This window comes from Neodiprion virginianus, chromosome 1 (genome assembly GCF_021901495.1).
Source record: "Neodiprion virginianus isolate iyNeoVirg1 chromosome 1, iyNeoVirg1.1, whole genome shotgun sequence".
Classification (NCBI taxonomy): Eukaryota; Metazoa; Arthropoda; class Insecta; order Hymenoptera; family Diprionidae; genus Neodiprion; species Neodiprion virginianus.
The window spans coordinates 39,494,171-39,509,124 of NC_060877.1; the positions used below are offsets into that span (position 1 = coordinate 39,494,171).

Consider the following 14,954-nt stretch of genomic DNA (forward strand, 5'->3'; position numbering starts at 1 on the left):
GAGAAGCCACGAAGTGGCAAGAAACCTTGAATACTCAAACTTAGGCATGTATTTAGTCGACTGATTTGTTTGTTTATTCATGGAAGACTGGCGGAGAAGGTGAGGGTTGCCGGTGGTTGCCGTGCGCCAAGTTATTAATAATGCAAATGGCGGTTCACCGCAACTTGGAAATATTTCAAAAGCCATACGGCGTGTAAACATAATTCAGAAAAATTGTCCAATCCTGAAACTGCAAAAATTTTCAAACCTAAGCCTAATCAGCCGTTAAACTTCGTGTTGTTCCATGTGGACTCAGTAACGACCAATTCCACATGGTGATAAGATATCCGTCATTGACCGAGAGAAAAGCTTGTTGAAAAATGCAGTAAGCAACATCAACAACGCTCCGGAATGTACGGGAAAAGTGAAGCCTCAATTTTCTTCTTGGGAAGCACGATGATTGCTTACATCCAAGGCTCGGCACGTATAATACCTTTCTCAAAAAATCGACCCAACGAATGATTGATGGCGATGATAGCGTTCCTAGTTGGGTTGAAATCTACGATTTTACGACGGCTGCACTTAAGAGGGTGTCCATTCAGCCGAAATTTCCTCACTGCCCGAACACCCACCAGGCTGTCATTGAAATTCAATTCTGTGTACGGGTACTTGGGCTGCCGGCGATAAATGTCTATTCAGCAGTAAAACCCATCGAAAAGTGTGTCCGGAAATGTTACTAGAATATACCGTATAAAAGACGGTTCAGTCGCATGAAGATACATCGTATATATACATCGATCTCGCCACGTGTCTACAATAGCTGTGTAATCAGCATCGACTGAAAAATTCCTTGCTTGCATTTATTCTCGAAACAGAAGACGTCGTCATTGCGTCACCACGCATCTACAATTGATATGATAGCTTGGAAGACTCTCCGTGTCGTTTGTCTCTCGCGCAGCCACGTACACTCGATATTCCTCCATGCTGCCCGTGGTTGTAGATGTAGATACACTAATTAGCGCAACGAACACTAGCAGCATACATTTTCAGAATTGAAGCAAGGTCATTGTGCATCAAGTGTTATTTATCAGTCAAAGATAGCTTTGGAACAGCTAATCTAGTCTGGGAGTTATGGGTAGTGGCTGCTCCATTCTCGAGCAGATATGTCGAAGTAATTGTGTGGCGTTACATCTGTAATCTAGTGAAGTGTTGTTGACAAGTGATTATTCTCGATAAATCGAAAATAATTTCATAAAGGCGTACTTATAATACGTATAGGCACGAATCGTGAAGCAATCCTACACTTTACGACCTTCTGGTGCAGAGAGGTTGAAATTATTGTACCAAGTTGACGTGGCTCGGCTCCCAACAACTCGATACTTGTTGTTAGTTTCGGTCAAGACAGTTGTTTCCTGCCCAAGTTTCTGAACGGACGGTGACGATCCCTGTGACTTGTTACATTACTTGAAATTAATATTTTATGACCTGAGACGCGTGTTTTTGAAATTTTCTCAAGTTCAGTTGGAAGAGAACTTCCGTTTTTGAAACACGAAACTTGGTCTCGGTATCACTAATACTTCCTATTAATAACAAGATCGCTCAGAAATCCAAGAAATCATGGAGTGCTGTTCAACTCTGTTGTTGAGTGTTTTGGCAGGTCTGGTGGGAGTTTACTATCTGGTATGTAGAAAGATGAACTACTTCAAGAGAAAGGGAATCCCGTATGTAAAGGGTATACCATTCATCGGAAACATGAGTCCAGCAGTTTTCAAACAGATGTCTTTCGCCGAGAACGTGCAACGATTATATAATACTAAACGAGATGTCAAGTACGTCGGAATTTTCGAATTCATGAACCCAGTGGTAATGCTGCGTGATCCTGAACTGATAAGATCAGTGACTATAAAGAATTTTGACAACTTTCAAGACCACCGAAATTTCATTGACGAAGTGCTGGACCCGCTTTTTGCAAAAAACTTATTCTTTCTCCAGGGGGAACGCTGGCGAGACATGCGGTCTCTTCTCAGTCCAGCATTTACGTCGAGCAAGATGAAGATGATGTTCAAATTGGTGTCCCAATGCGGTGGTGACCTCGCGGATTACCTGATAGCAAAAGCTTCGCTGGAGCCAATTGAGGTAGAGATGAAAGACATCTTTACAAGATACACAAACGACGTCATCGCAACCTCGGCCTTTGGCATTACCGTCAACTCACTAAAGGACAGAGACAATGAGTTTTATACAATGGGTAAAAAAGCTACGACTTTCAGCGGAATGAAAACAATCCGAATATTCATCGTTAGGAGCAGTTCGTTCCTCGCCAAACTATTCAGCATACGAATCATCGAAACCAACGTGCGAAAATTCTTCAGTAACGTAATTGAGTCAAATATAGCAATGCGGGACAGTCAAGGAATCGTCCGTAACGATATGATACATCTGATGCTGCAGGCACGTGACAAAAGCGACAAGATAAAGTTGAGTGTCGAAGATATGACCGCTCAAGCCTTCATTTTCTTCTTCGGTGGATTCGACACCTCGTCTACGCTCATGAGTTTCGCTGCTCACGAGGTCGCGATCAACCCTGAAATCCAGGACAAGTTGCGGGCGGAGATCGACGCCGTTCTCGAAGTGGTCCAGGGTGAGCTGACCTATGAGGCCTTGCACGGTATGCGGTACTTGGATGCGGTGATGAACGAAGCTCTGCGTCTTTATCCTCCAGCGGCAATGGTGGACCGTCTTTGCAACAAGGCTTTCGAGCTGCCGCCAGCCGCGCCAGGATTAGCCCCGCTCACCCTGAAGCCCGGGGACAACATCTGGCTTTCGATTCACGGCTTGCATCGGGACCCCGAGTATTTTTCCGAACCGGAAAAGTTCCAGCCCGAGCGATTTTCCGACGAGAACAAGAACAAGATTCCACCGTTCGCCTTCTTACCTTTCGGACTTGGCCCAAGGTCGTGTATTGGAAACAGGTTCGCCCTCATGGAAGCAAAACTGGCCCTGTTTCACCTCGTCGCTAAGTGCATCCTGTCCCCTTGTACCAAGACTTCGATTCCTATACAGTTGGACAAGCAGGATTTCAACACCACTGCGGAAAATGGTTTCTGGTTAACCATTCAACGACGGTCGTAGTCTCATACCTATAATGCATTGTGTTTGAATGACTGTCGTTCTGTACTTCATTGCAAGTCTTCGTGCGTATAACTTGTTGATGATCCTTATCGGCTTACGTCGTAATTACGTTTTCAACGAAGAGCACGTATAACCTCATGTATAGGCGTACATGTATGATGTAAATGTATTTATAGATACGCAATTTCTTTTCTATTGCCAAATTTTAGACTACCGAAGACTTGGAGCTGTTCAGTTAATTCGAAGAGTCAATTAAATTGACTATCGTTAACGATATTCAACTAAACGTTGAGAGTATCACATAACATCGACGTAAGAGTTGAACGAACGTGCTGTAAAATAAGTTAAACTCATTGAAAGTTGTAAGTATGATGTGCTGTATAAGAGATTAGGATAAAAGTGAAAAATATATCATAAATGTTTATAAAAAATTTTCGTGGTACACCGTAATAGTTTTAAACAGTGGGTTGAAAAACTTCCAATCTCATGGTCAGCACTAAAATCTGTTTCTTAATCTGATTTCTGTTTTTAGATACGCTGCTAGTTGTCATTGTGTAGCACATCCTCTGTCGACTAGTAGATTTAGACGATTGGGGCTAGCTTCAAAATATGTTTGTGTCTCAAATGGGAAAGCGATCGATTTTAGTCTCTCCGTGACGTTGGTGATAATTGAACAATTTTCTTAGTCACACGCTAGGTATATGAACAATTATTTCAAAACCTGAGGATTTTGTACATCAAGCTCGCGGTGGCTGGCACGTGAGTGCAGTCACCGAGAGTGTAAGAGGTCCGGAGAAAGATCCGCCTCTACTTTTCTCTCGAGACATGTAACCCACTCTTATAGTCGACGGTGCGGGTGATTGATGGGGATGATGATGGTCGCCAAACATACACGGGGCCCTCGGGTCTTTGGGAGTATATCAGCCCTGACGCCGGTGCATTCAGGAGGGTGACCAGTGACCCGCCAACTTTTTCACCATCCGAGTGACTCGAACCTCTTCGCGGAGGTGCTCTTCAGATTTCTCTCTTTGTATTTCCCCGTGAAAGTGGCGACGTGGAGTGCGACGGGGCGAAGGTGAACGACTAGCATTTGGCGTGTAGCGCTATGCAGAGCATGAGAATTCTCTGAATTACGTGGTCGGCTTCTCCTCGTAAAATCCAACAAATGAGAAAAAAAAGTCACGCCCTCTGCTCGGCGGTACAGCGCTAGCCGTACATATTAGGAATACTCTATGCCCCGGCGTATAACTCACTTATAAGTATGCATGAAGTTGACTTTCGGCTGTCTGAAATATTAAGTAGCTCTAGTCTCTTCGCCGGAGCAGCCTTCCTTCCCCGCATTCCCGTTATCACAACCCTCTTCGGCTCTCGCATCTCGTGCTCCAAAAGACGACAACGCGCGACTATTTGCAAACCACCGAACGCTGTGTGAGCATCCACAGCGGTGAGGTGAGGGGAGGTGCAGCTTCACGGGGGTTGTGTACTTGATAAATAATTCGTATTATAGAGAGCAAGATTTGAAACTGCGCGGTTACAGCACCAAAATCAGCCTCACTTAAGGCCTGAGCTGAAAATTACTTGGGAAAATGGATTGCCGAATGGTCGCTCGAGTTGGAGCGTTTGATCACAATTAACCTAAGAATACATAAGAAGAACAAACACGAAACACACGGTAGCTGATCCTTATCTGGCACTGTCACGCGTGAACACCGCAAATTTAAAACACCAGACCTTAATAAACACCAATTCGATTCAATTCAAACGATTCAAACAAAAATAAGTGCCTGGAGACTCCTGAATTGACTATTCAAACGTTGACTACAATGTTACATGGTTTCACTTTTTTACCTTTGTCACACAATAACGATTGTATCAAGTTTACATCGATCAGGCGTGTCTAGACTCAAAGAAACTACTGTGACTTAATATTTAAACAATTTTATCTCTAAGATAAACGGACTTGTATGATTGCTTTGATGACTGCTCAGGTCCTAGTACCAAACATTAGAACATCATCTTACCCTTAGGTTATTAGGTCCAGCCTGCTATTCTTGCAGTCAGGGTTTCAATTTCTCTAAATGAATGCCGAAGTATTTCACTCTATATCGCTGATAATCAGCGATTGTCCACTTATTGATACACAGGTTACTGGCGTTGCTTAGCGAAGATTCGAGTTGGATGTATTTGCAGTCGCGCTAGAAGTTTGAAATTCGGGCGCAAAGGTGAAGAATAAGGCGGCTAACGTTGGGAGCGCGGAATACGGTGACGGTACCTAGTTAAGGTTTGAGTTGCTTGTTGTTCTTTTTGTGGTCGTAGCTGGTAGAGGCACTTAAAGTTTTGGCCAAAGTGAGCGAATCCACTGAAATATTTAAAGTGGTTGCTTTGCTTTGGCGTGGCTGCAGCAGAAGTAGCTCGGGAGTTTCTTGGCGGCAAAGATTGCAAAGTTTCGCGTAGATTCCTTAGAAAGTCGGACTTGTTTCGTTCCTGCTCTGACTCCGAACGCACGCGGCAGTGTAGCGGTGGGTTTGCTGGTCGAGCAGAGGGTCGGGAGGGGGGGGAGGGCTGGTGAAAAGACGAAACGGGCTTTTGTCAGTGGCCCGACCCTCGCCGTCGGCGGAGACGGAGAACGAGGTGAGTTTAAACTTTATTAATTGCGCTTTTTGTTATGGAAATTGGAGGGACCGTTAGCGGAACGATGAAAGATCAGTCCCTGAATTCATTGGCCTCATATCTGAAAAGTTTAAACGATATCTCGAAACTCCGATAACCTCTCCAGCGGCCCTCGCAATACCTCCGATACCGCCGGCGATACACAAAGCCGCAATCCTCACTCGAGATCTGCTCACCTTCCGCCTCGTCTTCTTGTCCTCGAGTACCGCAACCCCGGGCCACTCATCCACCGTCAGAGGATAAAAGAAGGAACGAAAAAGCGAGAGCCGAGGGGTACGGGGTGCCAGAGCGCAAAACATCCGCAAGCTCTTCAACCGTTATTACGCTGTATTTCCCGGAGGGATATTCCGTTTCGCCTCTGACTAATGACCGGTTCCCGCACCGGCGTACGATTCGTGGAAAATGCTCTTGTCTCTTCGCCCTCCTCTGTTGCCGCTCAATTATCAATGGATCAAACAACTTAGTACTCGGTTGAGTGCCGCATTGTTGCAAGAACAACGCAACTTGGTCCCCATTCTGATAGGCAAGCCTCGGCCTCACGCTCGATGAGAGTGAGAGACGAAGAGTAAGAGAGAGAGAGAGAGAGAGAGAGAGAGAAGAGATTCGACAAGAATAACGCGTTGGGCCGAGGCAGGAAGGGAGAGGGGGGATAACACAAAGGAAGGAGATATCTCGTTGGCCGGTCGGTACTTTTGTTCTTCGTTATATTCACCCGGGACCGGCGGATCAATTTTCAATTACTTACAGGTGTTTCTTTTATTTTTCTTTTACTTTTTTTCTTCTTATTTCCGTTTGTCCAAATCTTTGAAAGCACCCATAACAAGACGAGAACAAAGACGAGCAGGCAAAAAGAGATACACGATATCTGTACACAATTATAAACGTGGAGGAAATACAAGCTGCAGTTGCAGCTAAAGCTGAAACCTGAAAGATGCATGCCGTCTTCTTATTATTGACACCTCTTGTTTGTCGCGAAGGCGGTATTCACACACAGAAAGAAGTTCAAATTGAATAAGGAGTTGCGCATTGGTAGTTATTAAAGAAACTCGTCATCTCATACAGCTTCTTTACAGCTTTAATTCATACATGTTTTACGCTTCAACGTCGCAAGCTCTCTTCTCTCCTCCCCTTCAGTCTGTGGAAAGCGGGTATAATCCGCGCGTGGTTAACGAAGAGCGACAGTACCGCCGCTAGGCATCCCTAATTTACTACTAAGTGCCTCGGCTTTGTTTTCTCCAGCTGATTTCAGCCCCGTGAGCATTGTGTGCGCAGCGGCAGCTGCCCAAAGCGACGTCAGTATGAGGGGTGGGTGCTCCTCGATCAGAGAAGGCGCGCAGTGATCGCGTTTAACGCCGAGTTAATGCTGCGGAGATTCCGCGCCGGGTCTGCTGGAGTCAATCGAGTGCAAACGCAGATCGAGACCTCTGCCGCCTCACCGTCTCGGAAATCCCATCACGGAGACTGGTCGAAGCTACACCACCGACGCCGCGCCATCTCCACCCCCCTCATAACAGGTTCCTCACTGCACCCTCTTCTCTCGGTGTCGTACGGCTCGGTGCCTTCGGGCACATGGACAAGCACGTGTATAGGTACGGGAATTTTTGCGGTGCACTGTGTGAGGAAGGGGTGGTTTGTCGAATCCACTCCAACCGAGGCATTCGAGCAGTCGTTGAACCTGCCGCACGGTCGAACAGATAGACGGTAAATATTCGCATCAAAGGGGTCCGAACACCTCCGATGTTGAAAAAACAGGGACTCGAATCGCGATATGTGTTGTATCGTCATATTTTTAAAACAAACTATGCAATTCTCTTTCAGTGTCAGGTACGAAGCCGCGACTCGAGGTTGAAGCGTAAAATTCAACCAGGGAACGATTTGCAGACCCGAAATTTGAATGGGATATGAAATGCGGACCGCGTTACATCGCAGGCTGAACGACAGGGGTGTAACTAGGCATTTAGGGGCCACGGAGCAAGAACGCAAATTAGGCGTCCTTGGTAAATAATGAAACATATTTTTTTTAAGTTTATTCCAAATAAAACAGTCAGATATTCGATCTATGCATTCTATTCACTGTAAACTAAAATTATCATTAATCCAAAAAGAGAAAAAAATATCTTACGATTTTGAGTATTAAGTCGATATAACTATTAACAGAGTTACCATATTAAATTGAAATAAGCATTTGAAATCGAAAATACTAGAATCACACTGGCAAGTTGTCGGATTAGCTAAAATGACATGCTGGCATCTGATGGCGAACTAATAAGCCGTAACCTAACCTTGCGGAATGCATCTGAAAACACAGTACGTAATAAAAAGAGCGAAACATCACGATCACAAATCCGAATAACATATTCCGACTTCATTTTTTACCCCCAGACTTGGGAGTCCCGTCACCTCGTTACGCCCCTGATGCTGGAATGAGTGAAATATAACGATATATTGCACGGAGAAAATGTCAATATAACGTCTTAAGCAAGTTAGGGAGTTCGGGAAGGTTTTAGGGTATTGTAAAACGTCCCTGTTTGTCGAGTTAAGGAGTTAAGTGACGAGGGAGCAACGGCCTACGGAACAGTCTCCGCAATTATGAGATTGCGTCACGGGGGTTACGATCGCAGAGGCGACCGCATGCGGGAGGGCCGTACTTATCAGTCGGCGGGTACCGAATTAAGCCGTTTGAAATTCGGTAAAATGATATTGGAAATTAGTGGCGGCATTCATTCGGTCGCAGGTGCCTGCCGACCGGCACTCATCAAAGCGCCATTCAACCCTCGCGACGCATATCGCTTATTCCGGGGAAGCGAATGCATTATCGTCACTTGTGTCTCTCTGGGCGCGATGCTCGCGCGTGATCGCCATACGCCAGCGGATTCCGAGCCGGCCGCGTTCATCCGTTCATTCGCGGACCTCGTTCACCGTTCAAATTCGCCGCCCCTAGCCGCGAGAGGCGAGGGTGCAGGCTCTCAACTCGCTCCGGAGCAGAGCGAGATTTTATTCCAAAGTTTCCTCGCCGTGATGCCAACGCCAACGCAACGCCGGAACGAAATTCATTTGGCCAAATTAAATAGAGTTTAGCAATTTGCGCTTAATCCATTTGTCGGGGATCCTGTACCGCCGCTGCCCCGTCACTCTATCTCTCTCTCTCTCTCTCTCTCTCACTTTCTCTCTCCCTCCCTCCCTGCCGGTCCTGCATCTTGGGTCTCCATCTTCTTCCTCCCCTCCATCCCTCTCTCCCCCTTCGCTTCGCCTCGAACCCACGCTCTTATTACCGCGGAGCTTGTTTCCTTCGAGGTTTCCTGTGTCTGTTACCGTTTTGCCGGCGAAGGAAAGGAAGGCGGTCTGCGAGGACGAGGGGCGGTGTGACGGAGGACGAAGGACCCCCCGAAGCCCGTGCGGCTCTAAGTGTATTGGTAGTTGCGCGAAACCTTTTATTTTTCCAGGTTCTGCTTCTGCAGCTCCGTGGTGGACAGCGGACCCTAAGAACACGAGGACAACCCTCGATCGCTCGGAGAACACGGCGGTTCAACCTTCGGCTATATAACCGACGATCGATCGAACTTACCCAGGAAGAGTGGCATCCTCTCCAAAATTCAGTTCAACCGACAATTATTCACTCAGACACAGTGACAGGGGTGCTTCGAATCTATGCAGGATCAAAGTGTACTTTTTTATTCATCTTCACACGGTGTCCCACAAGTGTAATTTCCTTAATTTTACCGAAAGTTTAAAACAAGTTTCAATCACCGAGCGTTGAAAAGAACGGTGCAGCCGTTCGTTCTCCGCTTGTATGAAAATTGAAATTGGTTCCAGTCTCGACCGCATGGAAATATTCGAATTCCAGTAGACCAGGAGTACCTACGTAAAACCTACTACAGCTGCCTGACGTGCCGGACGAGTGAAGCGAATGAGCGAGCACGAAACGACCGACAAAGTTAATTTCAGCGAACCTTTGATAACGGAGAGAAAGAAAATTGAATTAGGTGTTTAGCACCGGTTCCTCTACCTGCCTCTATACTGTCCGAACATGTACATACGTACCGACTTTTTATACTTGATTTACGTCTAGTCGGACAGTCTTTGTCCCCTACGTTTAGTCCAGGTCAAATATTCTCTGATTAGCAATTATGTCACCATAAAACTTTTGACTTTCAATATAAGGGTCTTAGTGGACGGTTATTTGGTACCTAGCAAATGTTTGACAGGTACAGAGAAGGTGGTAAATTATTCAGGACTAAGATGATCTGAAACGTTTTTATTGATTCTCCTAAGAATCGTTTTTCTTGATGTCAAATCACGAATCGAGCCTGTAAAGGCTTCTGGCATACGCATAGGCAGAAGCCTTTACAGCATTTGTAATTATAATACATGGTGTAGGTGGATTCAGTTCCCTTCGTTACAAGCCGGTGCTAAATTATTCTTTCGGTTAATTAATTTGAAAGACCGCCCGGAGGCAGCTTGTCGGACTGCGAAGTGAATGGAAGCTATGTGTATTTTTTTTCAATCCCATTTCTGGTATCACTGGCAACCTGGCGAGCCTCCGGCCTTTATATGGTAACCGAATCACTTTTAATCCTAAAATATGAGATGTACCCTTCAGCTCGGAATTCCCACGAATCACCGCGTTGAACATACACAGCACAATATCTACGCCTGTACCCGAAGCGTAATTTTAAAAGTGAGTGAAAGTTGAAAAGTTGATGTTCAATTCCTCGCAGCCGCGAAATGTGAGAAAGAGAAGGAAGACGGAAAATGTAAACACGAACAAAACGGAGGTACGATAATGTTTTGGTGCATCTACGAGTCCTTACAGAGACAACTTATCATGATTCACTTGACCTCTTGACTCATCTGCCCAACGAGTGCTCGGCCATCGGTAAGCTGTGCAAGAATTTATACCTTTTGCGTGGTCCATTTTTTGCCGAGAGCAAATTATGCCGGACATCATATATTTCTGGGATGATTCCCCGTCGATTTTTACGTCCCCACTCCCAATATATACCAAAATAGTGCATCGGAAAAAATCGCCACACACGTATGGTGTATGTGACGGAAGTCCAACGCAATCGGAGAAATTGAACGTGAAGTAATTGACGGTGAAACACAATGTCGAAATAACCAAAAAATTCTAACGTCTCGTGTGACGCGGGAATCATTCGATTTGCACGGGTTTCTCTTTCCCGAGGGGGAGGTGGCTACCTGAATACGTCTACCGTCATGGCGTTACGTATTTCGGAACCACTGCAGAGGTATTCGTAACACAATTAAGTATTACAGAGGATTCTGTGCCTAGGGACCCTCCGCGTTAACATCTTTTGATGCGCCTCATTCCTGATGAACATATTGCACTAAGAGATGGGAGAAAAAAAGTACGTGACGTAATATGTAAATAATGAGAGGAGGAATAAACTGAAAAACAGAGGTGAACTGAACCGAGTCTGAAAGACGTAAACGAGAGAGAAGAAAAGGATATAATTATGAAAAATTTCCTTCGATTTCGCGTAATTTTTTACACGCAGTGAGATATCTTACACACATTTCACACCGTATTACTCTTGTAATATCGATTATTTTGTACGCTTGAAACACTGTTCTTGCAGATTAGCTAGATTTTAACAAATATTTAACGAGCAGTTGCCTTTCCGTCATTGTGCGTCAGCTTAATGACCGAAAGCTGTGTCATATGTTGGAAAAATGTGCGGTCAAACGGCGGTGGCTGAGCTTACGCCGATGTTATCACTGAAGCACCAGACGCGCATTGCTTTACTACCGTAACGGGCTGCCACCCGCGCCACAGTTTCTACTCGCGTCGCCACGTTGCAGGAACTATCCCGCAAGTATTTTGGCATTCTGCAGGAGACGTTGAAGCATGGATCCAAGAAATTGTAGGAAATCGAACCTGTTCAGCTGATAACTTGAAGATGCTTATCCATTTAAAAATAAAAATTTTTTTCCATATACGAGCAAGCGTTTATCCATCAGCTCCTGAGGTTCAGGATTCATCATCGAAGGTCAGGTTGGCGACGCGTATTCTTGGGGAATTAACACACATTTGCGCTGTTATTGCTTGAGAATACACGTAGTTTGCCTGGTCGATTTCGTCCACCTGTTCGATAAGTAAATTCAAGAAAGAAAAAACGCCGAGGTAAGTCGAGGATGAACGAGACATAACCGAACATGTGAACCACATCAATTTTTTATCATTAAAAATATGTTATAATTGTCAATTCTGTACATGAGATATTTTTTTACGAAACGAATGCATAATTACCCATACTAGGCTACTTTACCTGTCAAAGTGTTATCGTAACCTCGGAAATTATTATTTGCATCGTAATTATACGACGCTCGAGCGATGTTCTGTAATTGCTGTAATAATTTTGACATACGTGATTATACAATTGATCAACGACAATGGCACAAAAAACGTGAAGAGATGAACCCAAGTACTCGCGCGTATTTGCCTCATATTGTACGAGCTTAACAAGCGTGCAGCGACGGCGAGGTCTTGAGGCAATCTTTCTGAGGAATTGGATACTTACCCGAGGAATGGTAAACGAGGGTAAGAATTTGAGGCAAAGGAAGAAATGACGATGAAAATAAAAGTAAACAAAATTCGAAAAAGGGGGACGTAAAAATAAAGCAAACGGGACGTCGAGTATAAAATAACTCTTGAGGGGCGCTCTAGCAAGGTTCGTTGAAAAGTTAACAGGCCGCGTAACGAGAGGGCTGCGCCGCCGACTCGGAAACACTTTTACTTAATGCTTCAACTTCCACTCACAATCAGTTTGCGTGGCGCGAAGAGAGTCGAAACCGCGGCAAGTCGAGTCGAGGACCTTTAACTAACAGTCCCACCTTCGCCTCTCCGCCAAATCAGGGTGCACTGCGTTCCGTCATCGAATTTCACTCGTCCATCCTCCCCTTCGGGATTCCTCAGGCACTCGTCTAATTTACCCCCGCAATTTCAGGGTAATTTCCCCTTTTATTATTCTCGATTCCACTTCTGGTTCCGCTGTATAATCTTTTTCGGGGCGAACCTTGTTGACTCTCTTCTTTCCTTCGCATCCACAAGTTCGAACAATTTTTCGCACACGCGAAACGGTTCCACCTAGACACGCGTTCCGCCGATACCTTTCACCCGCCTTCCAGGTGCCGGCGCGTAATTGCCGACGTCGTGAAGCTGATCCCCATCAGCAAACACTGTGCCACGGGAAATGTCGGTTTATCAAGAGAATTGAGAATTAAAACTTTTACTCTACGCCGTCCACCTTTCTCAGGGTTGAGAGGCGTCTGGGGAATCCCGCGACGTCTGACCGCGGCCCTTTTATTTGGCTCCGTACGCCACGGCGAAGGAAATTACATGAAGTGTGAGCTTAAAACAGTCGGTAGAATAGAAACAGGGATTAATGCTACCGAAGAAAGCATGCTGTTCCTATTTTTATTCACACGCGCCGTCGAGAAAACTTGACAAACTTTAATGGAGAGTCGCTGTGAGCTTTCCGCGCGGGCACCGAGAGTGGAACAGGCTTGCAAATCATTTATTTGATTGTCTGACTTGCAAAACAGACTCGTGCGAGGTCGTTTTATCGTCTGCGAAGATTGACCTCCCGCGGTGCGATACAAGAGGTGTGGAGGTTGGTAGGTTGCCGGCTGACTACGTGTGTACTCGGAGCAATTTCAATTACAAGGCTATTGTTGCCGCGTCTCCAGCAGGGGGTGGAAGAAAGGGAGGTTGCTGTGCCAGCGATCATTTTATACGTATTAGCAAATCAAATTTCGCTGAAATTATTTCAACGAAAATCAGGTAAAAGAGCGGTAAACATTCAGCGGAGGAAATGCTGAGGGTCAGGCAGGGTGGGTGCACACTTGTAGAAATGACTAAATGAACGCTGAATAACCGGTAATTGATTATGCGAAACTTGATGCGAAATTATACGGATAGAAATGAGTTATTTCAATTTTCACCATCTAGCAAATACAGGGGTACTACCTTGGTGGAAAATATTTTCAGTGAAAACCCGTTGCAGCGAATAGTCGATAAAAATCGACAGGAATATTGGGAGAAAGTTTTGCAGTTCTTATGCATATTTTTTCACATCCTACTTTGCTTTTTTCAGAATGTAACACAAAATTCTGCTAGTTTCAAACATTGATTGGTTTAATCAAATTTACCACATTACAACTGAACAGTTTGTCTAATTGCAAATCAAGGAAAGTGTATCCAAACCAAATTAATGGTCTGGATAGCTTTTGTTGAATTTTTATTTTTTTATTTTTAATAGGTTTAGGTAAATACATCCCTTCATTCGTCTTGATGGAAACTGTGGAACGAAAATTCATTTATAGTTGATCGATTCCGAACTTAGTCGCGAGTCTGTTACACAATGTGTAGAAAAAATGTATCAATATCACCTTGAATCTTTCCGTGAAGAATGACAATATTGTCGAAAGTAAATAACAGAGTAAAAGGTCATCGAGATCTAACGGAGATTTGGAGACTCCTAGAAATACTCATGCTGTATTAGCTAAAGGGCGTTGGAGAAATTTACTATAGAAGTGACCGAGGTTTCTTTAGGGAATTACAAAGAAACTATGCGCGAGAATAGTGGAAAGGTTTTGGTTACGAATATCCATAAACTGCTTGTGAGTGGAGAGTATGAAAGGCCCAATATCATCCAGATCGCAGACATTCAAGCTGCAGTTGATACGGTTCTGGATTCTTGTCCGGTGGTGCATTTCCTCTGGGGTGAAAACCAACCGACGAAACTTCTCGGCGATGATCTCATTATAGTTGCTTTGCCGGATCGGGCGATAGAAATCTTTCCAGCACCCCCGAGGGTGAGAGCGAGGTGCGAGCGAGATTGGAAGAGTGTCGAGGGCCGGCCCAGGGGTGAATCGAGTCACCCAACGAACGAACGAAAGAGCGCCAATATTTGTTCGGCCACTCCTCAACTTTTAAACGACGTCACGTGACTCGAATCGACGCCGACTTGCGGCGTTCCCTTAAATTAACAAAGAATTCCGAGTGTGTGGTGAGCTGGCGACGAACGAAAAGCTCTCATTGGCTAGGAATGCACCCTGCAAGGTCGATTGGCTACTCCTTTCGTTGGTAAGCTCAGGTGATCCGAAAGAAAATTTGTAAATACCATCGCCTCGGAAACGAAATTCATGTC

General features: G+C 45.1%; 1 protein-coding gene across 1 annotated transcript; it reads left to right on the forward strand.

The window, feature by feature from the left end:
* Positions 1–961: 961 nt before the first annotated feature.
* LOC124303473 (cytochrome P450 9e2-like) lies at positions 962–3,527 on the forward strand. The gene has a single exon (XM_046760697.1). The coding sequence runs from the start codon at positions 1,597–1,599 to the stop codon at positions 3,109–3,111; it is 1,515 nt and encodes a 504-aa protein (XP_046616653.1). The 5' UTR covers positions 962–1,596; the 3' UTR covers positions 3,112–3,527.
* The last annotated feature ends 11,427 nt before the right edge of the window (positions 3,528–14,954 follow it).